The sequence below is a fragment of the Paroedura picta genome, chromosome 3, assembly GCF_049243985.1.
Source record: "Paroedura picta isolate Pp20150507F chromosome 3, Ppicta_v3.0, whole genome shotgun sequence".
Taxonomy (NCBI): domain Eukaryota; kingdom Metazoa; phylum Chordata; class Lepidosauria; order Squamata; family Gekkonidae; genus Paroedura; species Paroedura picta.
Window position 1 is genome coordinate 161,589,076 of NC_135371.1, and position 26,899 is coordinate 161,615,974.

Genomic DNA, 26,899 nt, shown 5'->3' on the forward strand with positions numbered 1-26,899 from the left:
GCTTACTTACTGGCATGCTGATCCTTCTGGGCGCTTCCCTTCTTGTTGCATTGTAAATATACTTCTCTTTGACCCAAAATCTTAATCCTCTATCGTACCCGATCATCTCATTACTTTCATCTGTATGGTTGTTTTTAATTTAAATTGTATGTATGCATGTTATTGGGGCCCCTTGTTTGTTTTAACAAAATTCCTTTTTATTAATTTTAAGAACTGCCTCTAAGATTTCAGACCAGATATTCTCTTCATATACACTGGTGGAGTACTGCACTCATGGCCCCTCTTGCATTGCTTATTTATCTTCTAGAATTGAGGATTCCCTCATCATAAATTCAGAAGACAAGTCTATTTCAACCCTTCTCTTTTGTTTCTTACAGCAAGCAGGATAGAGCAAGCAGGCAAATGAATCTTTGGATCAGTAGGATATCGCAGCGGATTATCTGATGGAGTTATCAGTCTGATATAGGGGTAGTCAAACTGCTGCCCTCCAGATGTCCATGGACTACATTTGCTGGCAGGGGCTCATGGGAATTGTAGTCCATGGACATCTGGAGGGCAGCAGTTTGACTACCCTTGGATACATTTCACTTCAGGTATCATACTGACATAAGGTGGATGAAGATAAATATTACCCAATGGTATTTAAAATGTTCATATAACCCCTTGGCAGGTTGCTTGCTTACAGATCGCCATTAAGGGTTTTTGAGCTGCTCACATCTTAACATGCATGAGACTATCGAGGTGTGATGTAAAGGTATTAATGGTTCACTGGTATCATCATTCTTGCCAGTGAGCTAGGAGTGAAATTGTTGAGAAAATGTCATGGACTTAGCCATGCAAGCGATGATGTGGCAAGATTATCTTACAAACTGGAGCAATAGGGAAGTCCCGTTGATATGATTTAAAAGGTACCATGCCTGTGCACAGAACAAGGGTGGATCCGTCTGCTCCCTGCTGTTGGGAGTCACCATTGCCCAGCACGTGACCAAAGAACTGAGATGCAAGCCAATTGCATCTGTTAAAGGCCTATTGTGCAAGGCCGCCAAAACGGCGATTTCGGGTCACATGGAAAACACGGAGGGGGAAGAAGCGAAGCAAACCGCTTACGCACAGGACGAGACGCAACGGCGGCAAAACCCAGAGTAACCAATTATGCATGCGGCGACTCCGGCGCTGCTTCTGGTTGCGCCCTGGTCGCCCGGAAGCTCCGCTTTCTTCCTCGTTTCTTCCTCGTTTCGCTAACGCGGCTTTTTTGGCGACCTGCACCGAATCTGCGGCCGGTTGCAGCCGGCTCCGTGCGTTATCGGTGATTTTAGGCGACGCCATTCCACCCCGAATGTGGACCTTCCCCTCCGTGCATAATGGGCCTTAGAAGGCCAAATGTAAATCAGGATCAGCTCCCGATCCGGAAGTTTGTAGCCAGAAGAATGAGAAATGTTGTGAAGGAGATTCTGGAATACCCTTGGGTATCACGTGAATCACACCGACCGCAGTCATCAGCTGTGCAACCTGCAGACCAGCCCAAGAAGAACCCATGGCTGCAAAGATGCGAAATATGAAGACAGTCTGGATTGAATGCAATCTTTAACCAAGGGGGCCCCAACATGGTGTCCATGGGTCCCAAGGTGTACACCGGCACCTTTCCTGGTGCTTGCCAAGAAAGGTGAGCTAGGTGGGGCTTTTACCAAGAAATACTTCGGATTGACTGTGCAGATTTAAAAAAAAAAACCACCCTCCAAAGCAGCAATTTTTTTCTGGGGGAACTGATCTCTATCACCTGGACATGAGCTGTAAAACCGGGGGATCCCCAGGTCCCACCTGGGGACTGGCATCCCTAAAACCAGTCCCCCAAATCTGAGCAGTTTGCATGGTCACCCCAGGACAAGTTGGTGTCTTAATCAGCACTACCTGCCGCTGAATTCAACCGCATCTCGTTAGGAATGCAGTGAGTAGCATCCCCAAAATCCAGTGGGAATCTCGCCTGCACAGAAGCTGCATTACAATTTGGTATGGGTCTCGTTATTTTGCAAGGGCCCTACAGGAACTTTCTGCGTTCTGCAGCCCTTTTAGGTCCTGGGGGTGGGGGGTGAGGGGGGCTGTCCACAGAGTTCTTCCATTCCACCCCCCAATCTAGCGTCCGTTGTATTCCTAAATGCAATGGGCTTGGCCCCTAGTTAAAGCATAATAGCAATATTATTCATTTATTTACTTAAATAAATATGTTGCAAGAGCTGAGCTCAGCGCAGCCAAACTATTCCCAACCCAGCTCAGCCGCTTTGCAAAGAGATTAGGGAGCAGGTCTTCCATTTTGGGATTTCTATCAGTTGGCAGCTTAGGGCCGGAAGCTGGGAGAGGGAGCTTCTCGCCAAACAAACCGTGAAAGCAAGCTGCCGGAGGCCAGGATGGTGTATCCATAAGAAACTGTCCAGCATAGTCCCTCCTTTCACTTACAGCCCCTCTGAAAGACCCGCTGCCAGTAAAAAATTGAAGTTGCTTTACCCCGGCTCAAAAGTCCCACTGCCCAAAGCACTGGAGAGATCTCCTCCACTATGTACAGTAATACTCTCAGACTACGGCTGTATATTCATAACAGGACCATGAGCTTGTTTGGAGCTTCTAGCTGGGGAGTGCAGCTATTGTAGGCCCTTAACCAAAGAATAGTACACTCCTTCTACTTGCGAGTGTGCAGCTTTGGGAGGGATGCACCTGAAGTGGAGAGGTAGGTAGAGGACACCTGTCTAACCAACCAGACCCACCGAATCAACCCTAGCGATCAATGGGGTGACAGATGTCACAGCCAGATTGCCCTCACAGTGTTCCCAATCTCAGGATCTCGAGGATCTTACCTAGAGACTTGGAAAAGTCAGGAGGCCCCAGCCCAGCCCAGCCTTTAAGCCCCAGCCCCAGCCCCAGCCCAGCCAATCCAGTGGTTTTCCTTTGGCCACAAATGCTGATTTTGCACACCTCTAGCCCCATCTGAACCTGGCAGGCCTCAGAGCACTGGTCCACGATAACCTGCCAGGCTAGCCGTCAGCCTTAAAGCGCAAATTTCGAGCCCCTGACAAACACAAAGAGAGACCGAAGGCAGACGTGAATGAGCCTTATCACTTCTTTTATTGTCGTTGGGGAAAGGAGGGGGGGGGGGTAAAAGGTGCCATGTGGGACGAAGCAGAAAGGCATCGGTATCAGCAAGAAAAAGAGAGGGGTCAGGGGCAGAGAGAGAATCTAGCATGGATAGACAGATGGCGGACGGAGAGACAGACACTCTGGGGTGAACGGGACACCGGGGTGGGGGTGGGGGTGGGGGTGGGGCAGAACAGGTGGAGGGAGAGGGGCGGGTCGCTTGGTGGTCTGAGGTAATATGGGGGCAGGCCTGGCATGATCCATGCCAGCTGGGAGTGGGGAAGTGGGTCCCCTTCCCACCCGCATGCCAGTATCTCTATTGCTCTGAACTTCAGTCACAGTTTTGTAAGGGACGCGGGGGGCAGGGGGAGAATCGTGCGGCCGGCGTATGGCCACGGCATGGAAGACCTTCCTCCCTGGGCTGAGGGATTCTCTTCTGGGCCTCGCATTGTTCTACTCAGGGAGAAGGGAAAGTGTAGGCCGTGGTGCGTGTGTGAGAGAGAAGGAGCGAGCGAGCGAGAGGGGAGAAACCCTCAGCCGCTCCGTTAATCAGCACACAAATGAATGCACACACAGACACAATCCACCAATGTGAGCCAGCTAGGATGTGTGCCAGGGAATTTAACAAGCAGCTGGAATTTTACACACTCCGGGTGGGTTCGGTCCTCGGGGCGAGGGGGCCCCCGCAGAAGAAGAGGCTGTTTAACGCTCCAGGAAATGACCTGGCCTCCCTGTTCATGTCCCACCCACTCAAGAAAGGGGCAGAGGAGAGGGGACCCAACTCTAGGGAAGCAGTAAAGGGAAGGGGGGAGGATGTTGTGCTACCATGGCAACGGCACAAACTACCCAAAGGAAAGGCCTACAGGCAGAGGGGAGGCAGATGCAAGCAGATCCTTATGTGACAGCCCTGACCTTCGTCACTGGAGGGACTGGGAATCCACGCTAAACCACCTACACTCCTGGCCAGGTGAACAGAAACACCTGCGCTTGGAGCAGGATAAGTCCCGTTCCACAGCCTCTCAACCCTGTTCCCGGGCACAGTCTTCCAAGATCAGGTGAGGGATATTTTGTGGAGCCTCCAGACGTGATTATAAAAATCAACTTTAAAACCGAGATGGCGGTCGATTTTCCAAAAACTAAAATTAAAAGCAAACAGCCCCATTTCCCGCGATCTTCCCTTTCATGGGGTGGGGTTGGGGGGGGGGACAGGGGTGCTTGATCCGGGTCCAGAGTACTGCAGAGGAGAAGATGCCGTCTATGCTGGGCTCTTAATATCTGTCTGCCTCATAGTGAGGGAGGGCAGGGGGGGGGACGGGAATTGGGAGCACAGTTCTTGCTCTGCCAGTCTCTTGTCGAGGTGCAGCAGTGAGGGGGTCTACGGAGGCCCCGTTGCATGGAAGCGCAGTGAGGGGGAGGGCCAGCACAGGGGAGAGAGCAAGAGGGAAAACCGGGGGTGGGGTGGGGGAGATATGTACACGGACGTGCCGGCCAGCTTTATTGCAATAGGGGCTCTGTTTCCGGAGGCCCTGTCTTCTGTCCCGCACACGCACACGCACACACACACACACACACACACACACAAACACGCACAACCCCCCTCCACCTCTCAGTGCAAGTGGACAATGGCTTGTATGGGTGGGGGTGGGGCCCAGAGGCCCCCCCCTCCTTAGCTCTGGGATGAAAGGAGATTGCTTGCTGATCAGTCCCTGAGGAACCAGAACTGCCTCCCCGTTTCGATGCTCCACGGAGTCCCCGGGGGAGGCACTCCCACGCTCCGGCCTTTCGTACCTCAGGCGATGTGACGGACACACACGCGTACACGCATGCACGCACACACAGGGACGCGCCCCGTCCCAGCCCGTGGGGGGGACCCAGCGCTTGTGCAGATTTGGCCGGGACCCCGGATGGGTGTGGGGAGCGGGGCGGCATGTGCGCGGAGGGGTGGGATTGTCCCTTTTCTCTTCTCAGAAAAATAATTCCATTTCCAGTTACAAAGAAGAAGAAGACAAAAACAAAAAAAAAAAGGTAGATCGCTCCCATTGGATGAGGCTGGACGCCGTGCGACGATGCCGGGGCCGGTTGCTAGTTGCCGGGGGGGCGGTTCCAGTGGTGCCAGGAGTCCTGGGATTGTGGCAGGCGGGTGGGCGGACAGGCGGCATCAGTACGGCGAGAAGAGGATGGGCCCATGTGCAGTTCGGATGGGCCCCGGGGCTGGGCGCAGAAGCGGGTGCGTCAGCGGTGGGCCCTGCAGCAGCGGCGGCGTCGGAGCTGGTCGCAGCGTCAGCGGCGTGGAAGCGGCGGCTGCCATGGCTGCGGCTACGGCCAGCGGGTTGGGCAGCAGCCCAGCTGCCAGTGACTTGGGAAGCTCCTTTGGGAAGGCCAAGGCGCCCTGCGGAGGCAGACGGGTAAGGCAACGTAAGGTGAGGAAGGAGACCCGTGTTCACATTCCCATTCATCTATGGCAGGCTTTCTCAGCCAGGGTTTCGTGAATGGATGTGTGTAACAGCTACGCTGTATAATGTAAAAAGCTAAGGGGTACGTGGGCAGAGAGTGGGTGGGGCCTGTCCAATCTTCGGCCCAATCAGGAGGTGTGTAAAGTCCCTCCCGATTGGGCCACAGTCTGGATAGGGCCCGGTCCTCCAGCCCAGCCAGGCGCACTCTGGCGAACTCACCGCCATTGCACTCCTGGCCACCCCAGCCTGCCGAGAAGTCTGGCAGGGAGGGATGGCTGCCCTTCCCCTTTGGGCCGGGAAGCCGCTTGAGGGATTTCTGCCCCATGGGGGAAGGGGAGCACCCCCTCCCAACACGCCCTCCCAGAATTACAGAATCACAGAATCATAGAGTTGGAAGGGGCCATACAGGCCATCTAGTCCAACCCCCTGCTCAATGCAGGATCAGCCCAAAGCATCCTAAAGCATCCCGTTGCAGCCCGCTGTATTTCTCCTACAGCAGGCTTTAAGGCTAGTATATATATATAAATATGTTAAACATTTATTGGTTGATATGACCATAGTGATATTGACCCCCGCCCCGGCCAATAATGGGCCTGGAGGGGATGGGATGAGGAGGGTCCCTGGTGGGCGTGTCCACAGCTCTGCTTCCCAACCATATTGTGCATCATCATGCCACTTCTGGGGTTTCTCAAAGCCTGAAGAACGTTTCAGGGCTTTCTCAACAGTCAAAAAGTTGAGAAAGGCTGATCTGAGGGTTCAAACAGACCGGACAAAGATCACTCATCTCCTTCGATTTGTAAAAGGCAAACTGTAGGCTTGTGCAACTCCAATTTTCCTCGGGGCCATGCATGCAAACAAATAAGGTGCTTAACCCTTCATCCTCCTCTAGGTTCTGTTATTTGAAACCCAGGCTCCCAACTATTATTAGCGTTTTAAACGGAGAAACGATAGTGGGTTTTCTCCCTTAAATGGTAACCACAAAGCCCGGCATCCAGTTTGGAATGCGGAAGCCGAGCTGAGGCTGAAGGGTTCAATGCCCTCCCTTCCTTGCATGACCTCGGGGCAAACAGAGACTGCCAAGGCCAGCAATCTTCTTCCTGCCTGTCCGAGCCCTGTGGGGTGAAGTGGAATTTGGAAAGAAAGTTCCTCCAACTGTGATGAAATGCCACAAAAAAAAAAAAAAAAAAACGCTGAAGCTGCAATAAGACTCTGCAATGGAAATCTAGTCCCGGAACGTTTTAGATCTGCTTGTTCCGTTTTGTCATCCGGTCCAGGAGAGGCCTGTTATCAAACACTACTGCAAGTCAGCTATTCAATATCCCCCTACGTGGCAGTGCCCCCCCTCCCTCCCCCAATGATCCCAGCCCAGGTTTCCAACTCACCGGCAGCTCTGCCAGGCCTCGCTGCTTCTTGTGCCGACTCAACAGAGGGTTGGGCTTCCCAGCTACGCCGTCCCGGTGCCGCCGGCTGGAAATGTGCTGGAAAACACAGAGGAAGAACCAGAGGTCATACTTTAAAAAGGACTGAGGAATCCTGCCGTGCAAATGGGATTACCCCCAAACTCCCTCCATGAGCCCCGATGCAGCTACTAGGGAGGAAACCTGACGTTCCCGCTTGCTTATTGGCACAGCTATTAGATGTGAACGGTAATGACTGGGGAAGGCACTGGCAAACCACCCTGTATTGAGTCTGCCATGAAAACGCTAGAGGGCGTGAACCGGTGCTTGCACAGGGGATACCTTTACCTTTATTAGATGCGAGGGTGGCCAAACTGTGGTGCTCCAGATGCCCGTGGACTACAATGACCATGAGCCCCTGCCAGCCTGGTGATACTCTGCCCCAGTGACAGAACTTAAATGTTTAAGATTTGGGGACTCAAGATGTCCAGGCAGCTGTCTTCTGTGCTTCAAGTGGTTCAGTGGTAGAACCTCCATTAGGTATGCGGAAGGACCCCGGCTCAATTACTTGCATCCCCAGGTAAAAGGGGGGTCAAGTAGTGGGCGACGTGAAAAGGCTTCATCCTGAGACCTTGGACGGAGGCTGCTGTTCAGTATCCATGGGTGGCCAAATAATGGCTCTCCAGATGTCCGTGGACTACAATTCCCATGAGCCCCTGCCAGCGTTTGCTGGCAGGGGCTCATGGGAATTGTAGTCCACGGACATCTGGAGAGCCACAGTTTGGCCACCCCCACAGTAATGACTTGGATACACAGATGGTCTGGGCCAGGGGTAGTCAAACTGCGGCCCCTCCAGCCCCTGCATTTGCTGGCAGGGGCTCCTGGGAATTGTAGTCCATGGACATCTGGAGGGCCGCAGTTTGACTACCCCTGGTCTGGGCTAAGGCAGCTTCCTGTGTAGATACATCTCGCTAATGGCAAAAATGTATAGATCAGCTGCTGTTACACATAGTAACAGTAAGAGATATAAATTCTTGGATTAGCCAGAGCTAGGCTTTTAAATCTGAAGTTGTTTTCTCCTATTTGGAAGTTGTTTTGAACTGTGTTTTAAATTGCTTTAACAATTCATGAACTTTAAGTGTATTCAGTATATCTTGTACACTGCCCAGAGCTGAGGATGCGTGATATAAAAATTTATTTATTTTATTATAGTTCTATCCCGCCCTCCCCTGAGGCTCAGGGTGGTTTACATGAAACATAAAGAATTATACATTGAACTTAGTCCACTGTATAATTCGACAATCCAAATAAAAAATACATAAGAAACAAACATACTTTGTGTATTCCCACAGGCATTGGGTTTAGCACTTATTTCATGTGTTCCATAATGAGTATCGAGAAAAATGAGTTTTGGGGGCTGAGTCCCCATCCAAACTCTGTACCCAAACAGACCTACATCCTAGTTGCAGGAGAAGTCTCCATAAGAAGAAGAAGAGTTTGTTCTTATATGCCGCTTTTCTGTACCCAAAGGAGCCTCAAAGCGGCTTACAATTACCTTCCCTTCCTCTCCCCACAACAGACACCCTGTGAGGGAGGGGAGGCTGAGAAAGCCCTGATATTACTGCTTGGTCAGAACAGCTTTATCAGTGCTGTGGCGAGCCCAAGGTCACCCATCTGGCTGCATGTGAGTGAGTGGAGAATCAAGCCCAGCTCGCCAGATTAGAAGTCTGCGCTCCTAACCACGACACCAAGCTGGCTCTCTATAAGGAAGATCAAGGCACCCCATCACAAGTGGCTCCGGTACCTGTTTGAGTTGAATCTCCGAATTGACTTTGACATTGCAAATTTCACAGTGGAAGGTTCTCTCCTGAGCACTGGGGTCTTGGCTGCCTGGCTCCCCTCCAGCCGTGGGGCTGAGGCGTGGATATGCCTTGATAGGCCCCAATCCACTGCGCGCTTCCAGGATAGTCTTGTGCTTTGTACCTAGGCAAAGAACATGATTTAGTCACCTTATGAGAAGACAAGAGTCCCTGGAAAAGACAATAATGTTTGAGAAAGGTGAAGGCAGTCAGAAGAGAAGAAGACAAACGTATGAACATATATGCATATATACACACACCCCCTCCAAAGCCTAAATTTGTTTGTGTGTGGAGTGCAAGAGTGAGAGAGTGCTAAATTCTAACATTCTCACATCTGTTCCACTATATATTTCTGGTACGGACTTGGAGGAGGAGCATGTCTCATGGCTTAAGTGCCAGTGCTTAACACCCTCTCAGGGCAGCTGTCCCGCCCCTGAGTGCCTCCTCCTCCAACCGGCTTGCATGTCTGTCCAGTGGCCAGCCAATCGCCTTCCGTCTCCCACCCGACCACCCCCTCCTTCCACTTCCCTTTGAGGCTCGGAGGCTGCAGATCCCTGCTGCGTGAGAGCTGCCCCTGCCGGTGAGTTCCCTAATAGCTGTCTGCAGCCTTTTCAGGTCCTTGGGGGGGGGGAAGCCATCCGCAGAATTCTTCCCCTCCACCCCCCTAATCTAGTGCCCACTGTATTCTTGAATGCAAGGGGCTTGGCCCCTAGTCTTTTTATAATCAATAATCAATGGGCAGGAATGTGCTTTCCTAAATCACTGAATCTCCATTGGAGCTAAAAGATCCGGAGAACTACTTGGAAAGCAAACACAGCCCCCTGCCCCTTCAAATGGAGGGAAGATCCTGCAATATCCTTGTGGGGATCAGTCAGAAGCTACCTGGAATGAAGTTGTTTCAGAATCAATAGGATTCACTGACTGAAAAACCAAAACATGAGAAGGAAGCCCAAGGAAAAAGAAAAAGGGTGCCCTAACAACGCTTGGTGCCCTACAGGCGAGGCAAGATTAAAGGGTCAGATAAATGGATGCAGAAGCCTTAGGGGAATCATATGCCAGACCCAGAAGGACATTCCATGTATCATGCTAAAAAGAATCTCAAAATCTAAATTCTGGAACAAAAGTATCCCTCACAAAAAAATGTCCCAAGAAAAGCTACATTTTTCCATGATGCAACAAGCTAAGTTTAAACATACTGGCTCCCTGCTCTCCCCCCAACCCCCTAATTTTTGCGGCTAGTCACAAAGAGGGGCAGAGCACCAGCTTGTCTCTGCCAAAGGTCCCAGGTTTGGTTCCTGGCATCTGCTCTTAAAAGGAGCTCAGATAAAGGAGAAGATTTTTCTCTGCCTGGGAATGTGGAGCGACTGCTGTTAGTCAGAACAGTGTGGGGCAACACGGACCAAGGGTCTGAAGGTACATCGCAGTTTCCAATGTTCACTTGTATGGAGTAAGGGCAGTAAAGGCCTTGCCTGCTACAAATCACACCCAGCCCAGCTTCTAAGCTAATACCAGCTGCAGCCCACATACTTTCTCTATATGCCTTTTAATCACACGCTTCCGCCAAGGAGGTTGTGGTAGCTTATGTGGCTCTGGCTCTCCCACTGCCTCCCCACAGCAGCTGCCTGAGGAAGGTCACGCCAGGAGAGAGTAACTGGTTCAAGGCCACCCAGGGAGCTCCATGGCAGAGATGGGATTTGAAGCCATCCTTCCATCCAACCCTTTTGAAGTAACCCACGTTCTTTCCCCAAATGCGCCTCTGCAGTTATGAGGACTAGAAACCTACTTAAAAATGAAAACAAAGATCTTCTGCGTGCTAAAATACACAATCGACATCTGTTTGAGCACACAGAATGCTTGTGTAGTGTTGTTCATTTACCAATCTTCATGAAGACAGGTAGAGACAAATGCAATTTCTCCCATATGCTCACCCCACCCTGCCTCACCTTGAATTCTTCTTTATTACAGAGGGACGTTCTGACCCTCACCCTAGCTCCAAAATAATCCCTTAATTTTCACGGAAACATGCCCAAGATCTAGCATAGTGGTTAAGAGTATAAGCTGTACCTCAGAAAGAGCTTCTACAGCATCCTTTCACCCTTAGCTCGACGACCTTGTGAATCTGATGGTGCTGTGCTTAGCCATAGGGCAAAGAAACCGTGGGCAAACTCACACATAAGAGGGGTGCTTTTTGGGGGGGGGACAGGGACCCCTTGGGTATGCAGTAAATACCAGTTTTCTAATTAAAACAATGAAGAGAAGAAACTCACTTGGGCAAATTTTGAGTGGGTGGGCAGGAAGGGATGTGCCAGTGTTTGTCTCTTGTGGCCCTTCCTTGCATACCTAGGGAATTGCTCATCACCACTGTGGGATGGTAGGTGAATTCCCTCCAGGGCAGGCTGGATTCTGGAGATTTTTGGTGGGGAGATCACTTGGGCATGAAATTGGGGTCACTGTGGGTGGGCAGTTAGTTGTGAGTTCATGCAGTGTGCAGGGGGTTGGACTAGATGACCCTGGTGGACCCCTTCCAATTCTATGATTCTGGCCCTCATCCAAAACTTACTTTATGAGCACTGAGCATGATCGCTGCACTGTTCCATGCAATGCTGAGGCAGTTGAGAATTAGGTATTGGGGGAATTGAGAGGGATGAAAAACGGCCTGCTTGGTATAGTATTTTCAATTTGTAATTCCTGTCCTGTTCCGTACTGTGTGGGACAGTCCAGAATGCTATAAAGAGCACTGACAACTTTCAACCAAAAAGGCCTTTGGAGGTGAGATAATTAGGATCAGAGGGAAAGCACTTTCATCCTAATTAAACATCCCCACCCAATTAAACATCCTTAAACTGTGAAGGGGCAGAACGACCTAACAGCTTATAATAGCATCCTATAATTGGGGGGAAGTAAAAAAGGTGTGATCTATGCCAGAGGCTTGTGTTTTGCCTCATCACCACTTCTCCCATTCAGCACAGCAAGGGGTAAAAATACCCCACATAAGACAAGATGAACACTTTTGCCCATGTGAAGAATGGAAGCCAAGCTAGACAACAGGCCTGATATGTGTCAGGTCATGTATGTGTGACTGGATTGCAGGCAGACGTACATCAGGATAACCCACCTTAACAAGTGCTAATTTGTTTGGTGCTGGGGGGAGGGGGGGTAGAAGAATCTCCTGTTTTCCTCCCAATCCTCTTTTGTCAGCAGAAGGTAAGGTGGTGGGGTTGTCCCTTCTAGGGAATGTGGACCCAGAAAAAAAGGGGGCAAAAAGCTCACCTGTTTGCCTTTCTGGTAGGGAAAATGAGGTGGGAAGGAAACCCTTGCAAATGAACACTTTTAAAGTTGAGTTTCCCCAATATATGTTTGACTGAGAGTCTAGTAGTAGACCTGTGACACGATATGTATCAGTGCTCGCCACAGCACTGATCAAGCTGTTCTGAATGAGCAGTAATATCAGGGCTCTCTCAGCCTCACCGCCCTCACAGGGTGTCTGTTGTGGGGAGAGGAAAGGGGAGGCGACTGTAAGCCGCTTTGAGATTCCTCTGATAGAGAAAAGTGGTATATAAGAACCAACTCTTCTTCTTCATCAGTAATATCAGGGCTCTCTCAGCCTCACTTCCCTCACAGGGTGTCTGTTGTGGGGAGAGCATATAAGAATCATGAATCATAGGGCCTTTTCGCACAGGGATCTTTGTTGCAAATTGTTTGCGGAATGAAAAATCGCCATTTAAAATAGTGGAATTCGTCGTTATGCATACCTGCCTTTGTAGTGGAATCAGTTGCGTTTTTTAGCGTTTCCCACAGGCTTCCGGTCTCGGCAGAAATTGCTAGAAAGGAAGCGCTATTGCCAAGCTCGTCCCGCCCCTGGCCGTCAAGCAGCCAATGGGCAGCCGTTAGCATGCTCCCAAACAGCCCCTTTCCCTTTAAGAAAGGTTTTAAAAAAAAAAAAACGACCCATAGCAACGAATCTAGGTAGATTCGTTGCTACGGAGAGACCCATCCAGCTGCCTAATGTGAGCTGTCGTTTGATTGTATGATCGTTTGCACGCTGCCTCGAGTGATAAAAAAAAAATCCCCCCCCCCCTCTCACAGTCCCGATTTTCGGCTGAATTTATTTGTAAAAAATAAAGGGACTTTATTTCAGCAAACGGGCTTTTCAGTGGTTTGTGCTTAGTGACTAAAGGTGAAGGACTGAAGCCAGGGAAGCCTCTAAACAGAAAGAGGCTCGCCGGTGCGTTTATCCCCGCTCGCTCGGAGAAAAAAAAATGGCGATCGCTTCGCCGGAAGTTTGGAGGAGAGAGCCAGGGGGAGGGACTTTGAAGAACCAGCAACAATGGTAACGCACAGGTCTTTAGCGCTACTGTTGCAGATTGGTTGCAGGAGTGTATCGCTATCCGGAGGGTGAATCCACTTTTCTGGATTCCCCTGAAAGCGCCACAACGAAGCGCTTTTTGCTGATTGGTTTCAGGATTGTTGCAGATTGTCTACGACGTCGTGGGTTATGGCAAATTAGTAGCGTTTCCAAATAGCAACCATTCTGCTACTTTGAAGCCGTGCGAAATGGCCCATAGAGTTGGAAGGGGCCATACAGGCCATCTCGTCCAACCCCCTGCTCAATGCAGGATCAGCCCAGAGCATCCTAAAGCATCCAAGAAAAGTGTGTATCCAACCTTTGCTTGAAGAACCTTTGCTTGAAGAACCAACTCATGTGCAGTTATACCCTAAGGACATGGGGGGGAAATGCAGGCTGAGGTATTATAAGCAACTCTGGCCTATCCTGGCCCCAGATTTCCTGATGCTTGTCAATTCTGGACACCGACCCCATTTCTGCTGTTGGTCCCTTCTGCTGTTTGAGTTTCCTTTGCAGCTCTACATTTGTCTGTCAACAATTGCTCTCTTGTTAGATGCTTATGAGTATGGACAGAAAATACAGGCTGAAGTAAGACAAGCAGAATGATGCAGAGAGAAGAAAGAAAAGGAAAGTCTTGCTTCCAAAGCGGCCAAGCCAGGCTTTATAGATCCCAAACTTTAGTTCTGCTCCTTCAGGCCTGGAAAGCTGGTGGGAAAGCCCTGCCTGTATAAGCTCATTTGGTGGGGGAATGCTGACCTCACTGCCCCCTGGAGTTCTGCAGCCACACCCAGGGCTTCTCGCTCTGGTTTCCAGGGCTGCCAGGCCAAAGATAAAGAGCATTCTGGGAAAATCTGAGATGGAGATGGAGATATACCGAACATCTGAAGAGACATGGTTGCTGGGACGGGACTAGAATTACAATTACAACCTTTCTTCTGGCTGGGATCCTGTGCTTTGAATACCTGTATGAGGTGAAATAAATTCAGCAGGTGAAGTGCCCCTTTAGTGCACCTGCTCAAGAAAGCTGCTCCTTTTGAATTTCTGTTAAGACACACATACACGAGGAATTAGAAGAGGGCTGACTTAACCAGCAAAGAATGCACTGACTCCAAAATCGAACAGAAAAGCCACATTAGTCAGTGTCTAACATTAAGGGGCAGATTAAGAGATCATCTTCCTTTTCTGCCCCTTTCTTTTTGGATCTGGATTAGCCATGCTGCACAGCCGAAAAGCTCACATCTCTTTGCTTCTTCTAAGCTCTTTGCGTGTTTTGCTCTCCCTTTTATTTGGAACGTTACAGTTCAGGGAAACAACAGCTTCATTTGCAGATACTTCTGGTAATATAGCCACCCTTTGCACTTCAGTGATATTCAATGGCTCTAAAGGCTTTTGCACAAAGCCACCCAGCCTACGAGAATTAGCTTTTCATGAAAGATTAACGGCTCTGGGAACAGCTGTAAAAGGACCTTAATACTGGCTGTAAAAGAGTAATGGGAATCTATTGCATCAGAGAATCTCTCCGCATCCAAGTTGCCTCTAAGGTAAGAATATGGGCTGAAAAAGTGGATCAGAACAGAGACCACATGAACAAGGAGGATATCTGCCTGATTACGGAAAGTGCTCCCCCCTACATCCAGAAGTGCTCCTCTGATTTTTGAGCCAAAAGTGATGGAGGAAATGGTGACCGACTACAGGGGCTGATACATGGCAGGGACTCAATAACACAACATTTTCTTGCTCTTTTGATTGAACCAGTCTCTCCCACCCAGACAGGCAAGCCGATTTTCTCATGCTTTCATAAACAATTGTGTACGGGTGGATTTAGCCATTCCACACAGTAAAATCTGGCCGCAAAGTGCATTGAAAGTGCCTTATTCAGCATGCATAAAACAAACGTTTCTCTAGGGAGATTACAAGTCTGCCTGTCATAGAATCATAGAATCGTAGAATCATAGAGTTGGAAGGGGCCATACAGGCCATCTAGTCCAACCCCCTGCTCAACGCAGGATCAGCCCTAAGAGGCTGCATGGCAGAATGGTCAGACCAGGCGTTCTCAACCAGGGTTTTGTGAAACCTTGGGGTTCCTTGATGGCTCTGGGAGTCAATTCATTTTTTATATATATTTTAGATATATTTATTTATAATTGAATTTTTATACCGCTGCTCTCAGCAAGCTGGCTTGCGGCGGTTCCCAATAAAATATCTCATAAAATACAGCATAATCCTAAAAACATCATAAAATACAACCCCCCATAATCCTCAAAAAATCGGCATGGCTGTTTGTTAAACATTGGGTCATATGACACTCTCTGTCTCTGTCGCTGTCTCTCTATCTTGACCCCCCCACACACACACCAAAAAAAATGGCCAGTTATTGGCTTGGAGGGAGTAAGGTGGGGCCCTGGGTGGGTGTGTCCACAGGTATGCTTCCCAACCATGTTCTGCATGATTGTGCCGCTTCTGGGGTTTCTCGAAGCCTGCAGAATGTTTCAGGGGTTTCTCATTGGTGAAAAAATTGAGAAAGGGCCTGGAAAACCCAGGATCAGTTTCCCAATCTGCTATGGAAACTCGCTAGGTGACCTTGGACCAGTCACAGGCCTAACCTGCCTCAGAGGGTTGTGGTGAGGATAAAAGAAAGTCACTATGGGTCCCCATTAGGCAAAAAAAAAGTGGGGTATAAATGTAGTTAGTCTTTTAAATCCCAAGCCAAATGAAAGTTGAGGGAGACTCTGGAGGAGCAGTTTTGAAGCCCTTTTCAGGCTTGGATCTCAGGCAAGAAATAATATTGTGTGGGTGTTATACAAGAATTTGGAGTTTGGGTGTGAGGAAGAATACAGAATGTGAAACTAGATATAGAATTCAGCTTCGTGAAAATTCAATGGCCAAGTCTTTTTCAAGTAGCTTTCTACTTTATGCCTGTGAACATGTTTGGCTGAAATCTTAGAAGCCAAAAAGTGGATGGAAAAGTTGAGGGGTGGCCTTCAATATCCTCCTTCCCTTCAGCTAGTAAAACTAGTAACACACAAAGTGTATGTATGCAAACATGCTCCGATCTGCATGCGTATGCATGTGCATTGCCACGACTTGGAATGGGCTGCCTAAGGAGGTGGTGAGCTCTCCCTCACTGGCAGTCTTCAAGCAAAGGTTGGATACACACTTTTCTTGGATGCTTTAGGATGCTTAGGGCTGATCCTGCGTTGAGCAGGGGGTGGGACTAGATGGCCTGTGTGGCCCCTTCCAACTCTAGGATTCTATGATTCTATTCTATGACTTGCTGCAGAATTTGGGTTGCCCTTTTCCGACAGGCCAACAGCAAATCGCTCATCACGCTAACTTTTGCTCCAAACGACCTCACCATTCAGCCACAAAGCATGTTAGTCTCATGATATTATCTCCTTTGCAAAGCAACGCCAGGAAGAAACACCTTGCAGCAGAGAACTAATGGAGGGAGGAGAAGAGGGGGGTACTTGAGCCTTCCCTTCCCTGCCATCTCAGGAGCTTAGCAGGTTGGCGCTTGATAGGGAGACCATGAGGTGAAGCTCTGTGGCAGGAGGCAATGGCAAAATACCTTTGCTTCTCCCGTGCTTTGAGGGGTCGCCGTAAGTTGGCTGCAACTTAATGGCACTCTGATCACACCGAAAGGGGGAGAGATTTTCAGGACACAACTGTCCAGCAAAGGAGGGATTAAACAGCCCCTTTCCCCCACTGCAGCTTTTCGGCTACAAAGTGTTCCCGTCCCAGTGTGTTTTGCATGCGAGAAGGGTCTGTCCAACTAAGCGAATGAATCATTTGGCTACCCAGAGGAGGCTACCCGTTCCCCTTCAGGCCCAATCATTCCCTTACTTCCTCGTTTGAAAACATACCTTTGTTGTGGGCCTCGAGTTGAGAGAGCGAGTTGACGGCCACCTTGCAAAGCGCGCAGTACAGCAGCTTCTTGGCCTTCTCCTCGTCGGGCTTGGAGCTGCCGTTGCTGCTGGGCGCCGCCCCTGGAGTGGCCGGTGCCGCAGCCGTCGTCGGGGTCTCCCCTGCTTTGGCCCCCCAGGCCGGCCCGCTCTTGGAGCTCTGGCCGGGCTCAGGGCAGGGGGCTGCGTGGGGGGCCGCCGCCACCACTGGAGAGACCAGGCAGGGCTGCTGCTTGTCTGGAGAGCTCGGTGCTGGCACGGGGGGCACCGTCCCTGAGCCCCCGATGCCGTTGAGTTGCTCGGCTGCGTGAGGGGAAAAAAAAAAAGAGCAGGCCATCAGAACTGGAACTGAGAAGAAGTTGTCGGCAAGGTAATTGAGGTTAAAGTCCAATGGAGAAAATGAAAAGCAGGGAGGGGGACATCGTCTGGGTATGAAAGTGGGGTCACTGCAGGTGGGCAGGGAGTTGTGAATTTCCTGCATTGGACAGGGGGTTGGACTAGATGACTCTAGATGCTTTAGGATGCTTTGGGCTGATCCTGCGTAGAGCAGCGGGTTGGACTAGTTGGCCTGTATGGCCCCTTCCAACTCTATGATTCTATGATTCTATGACTCGGGAGGTCTCTTCCAGCTCTATGATTCTACGATTCTATGCTAGGCAGGTGCTCAGTCAATAACCACCTGCCTCTTAAAAACCTACCTTCACCTGTGGGGAGGAATCTGAACTTTGCTGAAATCAAAAGAAAGGTCAGGAATGGCAGGGAAAGGTCAGGCATCCAGAAGAAAGAGTGCTGAACTAAGGCCACCGTGGTATAGCTGTTCTAACAGGACTTGGGCTAGCTCAATCTGGTCACATTTTGAATGCTTAGCAGTGTCTGCCCTAGTTAGATTTTGGAGGGGAGACCAGTGAGGGCTACCAGGGTTGCTATGCAGAGGCAGGCCATGGCCAACCACCTCTGAATGTCTCCTGCCTCGAACACCCCACCAGAGGTTGCCGTAAGATGGCTGTGACTTGACGGCAAATTTAAATACGAAACAATGGACCTGGAGGAGCCAAATTCAAATCCAAATTCTTCTGTGAAGCTCACTGGGTAACCTTGAGCCAGTCACATGCTCTCAGGCTCCCGTATATTGCAGGGGTGTTGTTAGAACAAAATGGAGGTGGGGAGATAATGTATCTTCTCCTGAATCAAGAATATAGGGGATGCATGCCGTCTTTTCAGGAGAAAAACAGAGGCTTGGGTAAGGGTTCAATTAAAATATTTATACCCTGTGTTTCTCCAAATAGGGCTGATGACAAGGAAATCCTTCAGTAAGCACAACATGACATCAGCAATAAAAATCAAATGATATACCCCACTGAAGAAAAAGAAACTCAAAACGAGACTGAAAACCTGGAAAGATGAGACAGCTTTGTGCCTCCTCCAAAAAGGCTTCAAAGGTGGGAGCCCTCCAACTTATGGGAAGGGGACTTCCGGGAGAGGAAGAGAACAACTCTGGAGAGAGCACCTTCTCTCCTGCAACTGCTCCCTCCACCCTCTGCATTAGGAAAACACAGACTTGGAAACCTTTCTGGTCCCCCTGTGATACCTAGCTCGCGCCAGACAGAACAAAACAAGGCTCTTCCTAGGTGGAGCCAGGTGAGCCGACGAACTGGAATTGGGTCACTTGCACTGAAGTTTTTTCATCCTGGTTTGGGAACCATTTTGTCCCTCTCCCCTTTCCTGCAATATTTCCCCAAACTGCTTTATAGCACTGAATCATAGAATCATAGAGTTGGAAGGGGCCATACAGGCCATCTAGTCCAACCCCCTGCTCAACGCAGGATCAGCCCTAAGCATCCTAAAGCATCCAAGGAAAGTGTGTATCCAACCTTTGCTTGAAGACTGCCAGTGAGGGGGAGCTCACCACCTCCTTAGGCAGCCTATTCCACTGCTGAACTATTCTGACTGTGAAAATTGTTTTCCTGATATCTAGCCTATATCGTTGTACTTGTAGTTTAAACCCATTACTGCGTGTCCTCTCCTCTGCAGCCAATGGAAACAGCATCCTGCCCTCCTCCAAGTGACAACCTTTCAAATACCTATAGAGGGCTATCATGTCCCCTCTCAACCTCCTTTTCTCCAGGCCATTTCTACTGCCACAGAGTCCGGTAGCCCTCCAGCTCCCTTTCATATCATACTTGACCAAAGTCCCAGAACCCTCTTGGAGAGCCCTGCAGTCGATTCCCTCTCCCTGCTGTTCCCATGTTCAGAGCCAGATGGCCTTGCGGCTACGGATGTTTTGGCCATGCTTTCACACCTAGAGGCGTTAGCTGCAATGCTCATTTTGAAAATACTGCTGGAGGGGGGTGGGAATTGTCTCTATAAACCGTCCTTTGAATTCTACCTGTCTTAGGCATCCTAAGTCTTGCTGTGAGACTGTTAGTTGAGGTGAGAAACTGTGGAGGAAGCCAGTGCGACTTTTGAGCTTCCACTTTAGGTTACTGAGAATTCCCTCCCCGGGGAGGATGGGGCGGTGAATCATGTTTTTCTCAGGATTCACAAAACACACGGCAAACAGGGAGCGCATTCGGCACTGTGCCTGAATCGCGAGATTTTAGTGTGAAAGTAATGAAATTCCATGGAGATTTATGACTCATTTGTTCGTTTATTTATGGTCACTGACCAGCATCAAAACATAGGTAAAACCACAGTAATCGTATTAAGTTAACAACCAAGTCACTTAACGTCAACCAAGGATTTCCGCACCCTACTGGCAATATAACAGAACTTCGCCACTGTGTAAGAAATAGAATTATCTTTATCTGCAAGTAAGATGTTAACTTGAAGAGTGCTGCTGCAAAGCTTTTAGTGACTGCAAAAACAGTCTTCGCTGAAACTTTTGAGTTTGTGTTTTTCGGGGAAAGGACCCTGGTACACGACACACAGGAGGGCTTTTAAATCAGCAACAGGCTATTGTTATAGCACTGGAACAACCTGGATATCAGGTCCTCAGAATCCCACTGCTTTCACTTGAAACAAAATTAATTCTTTAGCGCCTTTCATCATCATCATCATCATCATCATCATTAGATTTATTATTATTTGATTAAGGGAATGTGCCTTTCCTGTGACCTGGGATCTGAACCACTTTGTCTTTTGTATAAATGTATTATTATGATTATGCCAATAAAGGTATTTGAATGATTATTATTAATATTATTAATATTTAATTTATTCCCCGCCACTCCCGGAGCCAGTTCGTGGCAGGTGACAGATGTCCGATAAAACCCCATTAAAAACCCCATTTAAAGGACACAAAACCCAAGACATAAAATCACAGCAAAAGAGAACATGGCAGAATATTACCCCACCCAGCCCTACCTCTAGGGGGGGAGGAGGAAGGAGGGTTAAGATATCAAGTTGTTGCTTGACACTGAAGTGGGGGAGGGACTGACTGTTGCATAAATTGTATTTGTCAATTGCTGATTGACTCTCCCTCCCCAACCCCCAACCCCCGCTAGTGGTGACAGGAATGGCTGTTATGGGGGGACTGGGGCAAGGGAAATGTGGGGAAACCTGCCATGTGGAAGCCATCTTGCTGCTGTGCTCTATCAGCTGTCACAGCAGCAGTGGGGTGACTTGGGTATTTCTTCACAAGCTCAGATGAACTGTCTTTCCCAGGCAGAGAAAAACCAGTCTCTAACGCATAATATGGAAGGGGGTCATATACGTATAGGAGAATCAGAGCACAGTATATTTAGCATCTGCCTGCTGCTGGCCCACAAAGGCTTCTTTGGCTCTTGTGCAGGCCACGATCGGCAAATGTGCCATCCCACCTAAACAAATGTTTCACCCAACCTAAGATTACAAAAAAAACCCATGACATGGCAGTCCCCCATGCCATCCTTCTACACAAATGGGTCACCAATGCCGCCTCTACGCAGAGACCTGGCTAATCGTCCTTTGCGGTTCCACTCAATGAAGTCTGACCTGTCAAAAAAAAATACTGAATTCTGTATTCGGCTTGATCCCCACAGCAGGACCAGGGAAATCTGCTGCATGAAGCCAGGGCATTGAAGCTCCCAAGCAAGAGATGCCCACTACAAATGCATCTCACAACTCACTCTCTTTTTTTTCAGAGCTGAGCTCTGGCATTCAAAGGCATATCTGGAGCTGAGCCCTGGCTTAAATTAAGCCTTGTCCGTGGGGCAGGATTACCGAGACCTTTTCTTTGCAAAATAAGGATAAGGGCAGGTGACGCGGCTTGCTAAAATTAAAACATAGGAAGCAGATTCCATGCCCGGGGGACCCCAACTCTAAAACCGAGGACCCATCTGTATACACTGCACACAGGCACCGCCTTGGCTTAATGCCTTCAGCTCCTCAGATTTAGCATTAATTGTCCCTGTTCCCTCCCCCTAAGCAAATGGACATGGGGGGGGGGGGGAAGCAAAGTTGATATTGAAGAACAGAAAGTGAGGCTTGGCTTCCAAGAAGGAATCCAAGCAGCCCTATCAAATGCTTAAACCATTCCCAATTAACCAATCATCTGCCTTTTCACTAATGAATCGAGCAATGCTCAGCTATATTTAAATGCAACAGCAGAGGACCCACAACTCAACGCCAGTCTCTTTTGGATATAGTTATCTCTACCCTAAGGGCAGATCCAGCTGGCTTTTTCACTGAGTCAGTTTGGTGTAGTGGTTAGGAGTGCGGACTTCTAATCTGGCGAGCTGGGTTCGATTCTGCGCTCCCCCACATGCAACCAGCTGGGTGACCTTGGGCTCATCACAGCACTGATAAAACTGTTCTGACCGGGCAGTAATATCAGGGCTCTCTCTACCACACCTCCCTCACAGGGTGTCTGTTGTGGGGAGAGGAAAGGGAAGATGACTGTAAGCCGCTTTGAGCCTCCTTCGGATAGAGAAAAGTGGCTTATAAAAACCAACTCTTCTTCTTCTTCTTCTTCTCCTCCTCCTCCTCCTCCTCCTCCTCCTTCATTCTTTTGCTATTTCTACCCTAAGCCAGATCCAGCTGGCTTTAACACTCAGTCCTGCTCAGTTCTTGTCCCCCCTACAGCTCCCATCCCACATGGGCAAGGCAGTTTTCCATTGTCTCCTAACCACAGCCGATATAGCGGGCCCTTCCAAAGGGTTGGTGCTCTGGCCAAGAGGGAAATGTCTCTCAGCTGTGGCTGATCTAACAATGAAGTGACAGCCTAAAGAAAGGCCTGTGACACAGAAGCTTGCAGCAGTAACATTCCTTGATGAGCATTCATGGGTGGAAGGAAAGGCAGTCTTTCTTAACTCAAGTCGCCAGAATTACAGTAGCTTCATTGTAAAAAGATATTTGCCTTTAATCCATCGACTGACTGCTTAAAGCCAATTATAGTGGCTTCTCCATGCACTGATTAAGCAAGTGGGCAGCCCTAGGGAGGCCTATTCAGAATCCTATTCAATGGGGCTCTGCTTCTAGGATAAGGTGACCAGATTTTAACATTGGTAAAGCGGGACACCATTGACCGGGGGAGTTCTTGATTAAAATTTGGCCTATAGGGAGCAACAAAAAGTTTCATAGAATGCATAGAACGCAAAAATAGTATTGTAATATATATATATTTTTAATTTCAACATAAGTACAATTTGCCAGGTGCCCCCCAGATGTCCCTCCAAAAGTGGAACCTTCTGGTCACCTTATTCTAGGATAGCCCTGCAAAGCTCCAGAGGCATAGCGTCCAGCAACTTTTTGGAAGCTGCACACAATGTGGTGCCTGCAGGTGGCATGGCAACTGCCAGCACATTTCCTGGAACTTGCTAAGTTTATTTAGAAAGTGGTTGAGGTTAGATGGGCTTTTGCCCAGCAGGGCTTTTGATTGTCCACTGGCGGTCTGATTGATCTACTGCTTTGGGAATAGCTGCCACTGCAGCACAAGGATCTTCTCAACATGACTGAATGTGAGCTGTGTGTATCCAAGGAAAAGATTTTTTAAGCAATATGCTTGTGGAAAAGAGCATCATGTTAAACGGAGCTTCAGCCTGAAATACTGAATGGTTGCTACCACAACAAGGGTCCAATAGCACCTTTAAGAACAACAAAGATTGATTCAAGGCGTGAGCTTTCAAGTCCATGCGCTCTTTCTCAGACAAAATGAATTAGTAAACTGTGTCATAATATCCAAATTAATTTACTAATTTTGTCAGATATCTCCAGTTATGATGGTTTTTCATTTAGTCTGAGGAAGAAGAAGAAGAAGAAGAAGAGTTGGTTCTTATATGCCGCTTTTCCCTACCCAAAGGAGGCTCAAAGCGGCTTATAGTCGCCTTCCCTTTCCTCTCCCCACAACAGACACCCTGTGAGGTGAGTGAGGTTGAGAGAGCACTGATATCACTGCTCGGTCAGAACAGCTTTATCAGTGCCGTGGCGAGCCCAAGGTCACCCAGCTGGCTGCATGTGGGGGGAGTGCAGAATCGAACCCGGCATGCCAGATTAGAAGTCCGCACTCCTAACCACTACACCAAACTGGCTCTCAGGAAGAGTGCTTGCACTCAAAAGCTCACAACTTGAATCAATCTTTGTTGGTCTTAAAGGTGCTACAGGACTTTATTTTTGTTGTGCTACTTCAGACCAACACACCTACCCACTTGGTTGCTACCACAGTTACATATAACCTCATTTTGCAGTTGGCTCCAGCTCCCATGGCAACCATTTTGTGGTTGGCTCCACATCCTGTGGCAGCCATCTTGTGACACCCTGTGTCAGAAATCAAAAGGTGCCCTCAGTTTTAGAAAGGCTGGAGGCAACAGACCTCCTGGGAACCCCATGCCGGTCGCTCAGAGTTTCCTGGAAGATAAACAATAAGTAGTAATAAACAAGTAGTAGATTTGTGCACTCATTAAAACGGTTAAAGCTTGTATCCACTAATAATACCCATAAGCAACTGAGAGAGAGGTATAGGACAGCCACTGGGTCCTTGGAAAGTTCTTCCCTGCTTTCTAGATGATTTCCCAGTGTTCCCCTTCTCTTTTGAGAGGCTAAGAGAATATCTTCAAAATAACACCAAACACCCTACTTCACAAACATGCACCGTGCATCTTTGGGTGTACCCAGTGTACGGTGTCCATTCAACCTTCTTTATCTACAAGTCAGGGACGAAAACATTGATGGATACCAAACGGTAATTAGAACCGCCACCAGCAAAGCAATGGAAAGCAGAAAGACTGAGAGAATGAAAAGATATTTCGGGTGCGAGCAAAAAGAAAAACAGAAGGTTTCTCAGTGTGAACAGACGACAGCTGATTTACATTCAGATACATTATTTATTGCAAGCTGTTTTGAGTCTCTGCGGGGGGGGGGGACTGGATTCAGGGCAAACATATTCCAGATAAATAAATAAATATTGGTGCCTGTTTGCTTTAACATCTCTTGAAAGCACTGCTGAGGGAGAGCACAGGGTGTCCTCAATGCAATAACAAGCCCCAGTTCGCATAGTGAATTTGGGGGCTAAATGGTTGCCCACTATGACCGTTTACACACTGGGAACTTCACTGCCCCAGCTCCCGTGCTGGGGGTGGATGAGGCGCACCGGGCCAAACGCTCCCCCATGTGAGTGCAGGAAGAGGTGGGGCAACCTGCCACGACTAAAACTCCAGCCTGCAGCCTGGTATGAAACCTCCAGTGCGTAAACAGTCTAAGAGGCAAAATCAGTACTTCTGGGAGCTCTGGAATGTCCCCCCTCCCCCCAAGATACCCTCCCTTTGAGAGCATATCTTTTTATACCTGCATGTTTGCAGCCAGTAGTTTCTCCCCAATTCAGCCTTTCTCAACTTTTTTTACCTTTGAGAAACCCCTGAAACATTCTTCAGACTCTGAGAAACCCCAGAAGTGGTACGATCGTGCAGGATGTGATTGGGAAGCAGAGCTGCGGACAAGCCCATCCAGGGCCCCTCCCATTTCCATCTCTCCAGACCCATCATTGGCCATGGCAGGGAGGGGGAGGGGGAGGGGGAGTCGATATGACCATAAATGTTCAACAAATTGAAAAATATATAAGAAATTAACTTCCACCTATTCGGGAAACCCTTTCAAGGCCATCAAGAAACCCTACGTTTTCAGAAAACTATGGTTGAGAATGCATGCCCTAATTTGTTGCTACTTCTTTCTACCTTTGTAGGCTTTCTTTTCGATCACTGTATCCCAACCAGTCAGGAATCACACACTGGATGTAAAGAAGAAGAAGAGTTGGTTCTTATATGCCGCTTTTCCCTACCCGAAGGAGGCTCAAAGCGGCTTACAGTCGCCTTCCCATTCCTCTCCCCACAACAGACACCCTGTGGGGTGGGTGAGGCTGAGAGAGCGCTGATATTCCTGCTCGGTCAGAACAGTGCCGTGGCGAGCCCAAGGTCACCCAGCTGGTTGCATGTGGGGGAGCGCAGAATCGAACCCGGCATGCCAGATTAGAAGTCCGCACTCCTAACCACTACACCAAACTGGCTCTCGTGATGCAATGTAAGCAATCAGATTTGGCTAAACAAAACAAAATCAGAGTCCAGTGGCACCTTTAAGACCAACAAAGATTTATTCAATGCATGAGCTTTTGAGTGCAAGCACTTTCGAGTGCAAGCACTTGAAAGCTCACGCCTTGAATAAATCTTTGTTGGTCTTAAAGGTGCCACTGGACTCTGATTTTGTTCTGTTGTGCTGCTTCAGACCAACACGGCTACCCACTTGAAATCTAGATTTGGCTAAGCGGCACCTTCCCAGGATGCAAACCAAAGCGGATTGAGGGCAACCCCTTCCTGAACTGGTACTATTGACTCATCCACTCACTGGATTGACTAACTGTCCTCCTTTCAAATGGATGAACACTTGGCCCTCTTTTGCAACAGAACACAAACCGGGACCAAATGGGCGTGCTTCTTGCTGCTGCTGAACCATTAATATCAAAAAAACGCTCCTCTTTTCCTTTTATTGTTGGCTCAGCCCCAGGCAAACCATCTCTCTTTATTTTGTCCTATTTAACGTGTAATTCAACACGGGGAAAATTCTCGGAATGAATGCAGCACAAGAACACTCGGCAGGAGAATGCAGAGACAGATGTATTCATAAACAAACTCCGGCAGCGTTTCAAGTCACAAATGGTCCTTGAACAGGGAACTAACTGCTCAGATACTGAAGATGCAGCCTTAGATCAAGGCTCAGATGTCGGACTCCAGCAATATATCTGCAGATCCCGGGTGAATTACTGGCATTATATAATGAGAAAGCCTCGTCCATCATGCATTTCACATCTTTTGCGGTGCATGTTCCGAAATCAGAGCAGGGTTTCACAGACTTGGCTTCTCTCCTTCTATTTGGACACGTACGGCAGTTTGGGATGTGCCACTAAAGATAGCTTTTGTTGATCCTGGTTTATAATGGGAATTAAAAACCTGCCTTGAAGTCTGCAGTACAAACACCTTTTGCCTCCTTTCTGGGCCACATCGATGATTACGGAACACAGGCTAAGAGAGGTTCAATAGCAATTTAAGCCTGTGTAAACACGGGGTAGATTTGCATGAGAAACTTAAGGAAGAAAGGAAACAAACAAGCATCTTAAGTAAATATTGGTTTTAGGTCAGGTTAATGGTTGGGGCCGCCCTGAGAGAATTCTGGGAACTGTAGTCTGGTCACTGAATACGCTGTGGTAAAGAGTGACTCCCACCGAACTACAGGCTTCAGAGTTTACACAATTTAATTCTGTAACGTAGATCCGGGGTAGTCAACCTGTGGTCCTCCAGATGTTCATGGACTACAATTCCCATGGGCCCCTGCCAACGTTTGCCCCTGCCAGCGTTTGACT

At 48.8% G+C, this 26,899-nt stretch overlaps 1 protein-coding gene across 9 annotated transcripts in view; it reads right to left on the minus strand.

Annotated features, from left to right (window-relative positions):
* Positions 1–3,091: 3,091 nt before the first annotated feature.
* The window catches only part of ZNF385A (zinc finger protein 385A), a 238,801-nt gene continuing 214,993 nt past the window's right edge, over positions 3,092–26,899 (minus strand). For all 9 annotated transcript variants that reach the window (XM_077329094.1, XM_077329092.1, XM_077329093.1 and 6 more), the window contains 4 exons: positions 17,041–17,382; positions 8,778–8,956; positions 6,959–7,054; positions 3,092–5,512 (listed from right to left, as the gene is read on the minus strand). In XM_077329094.1, coding sequence (XP_077185209.1) covers positions 5,282–5,512; positions 6,959–7,054; positions 8,778–8,956; positions 17,041–17,382 — 848 coding nt within the window. In that variant the 3' untranslated portion in view covers positions 3,092–5,281. The remainder of the gene's footprint in view (positions 5,513–6,958; positions 7,055–8,777; positions 8,957–17,040; positions 17,383–26,899) is intronic.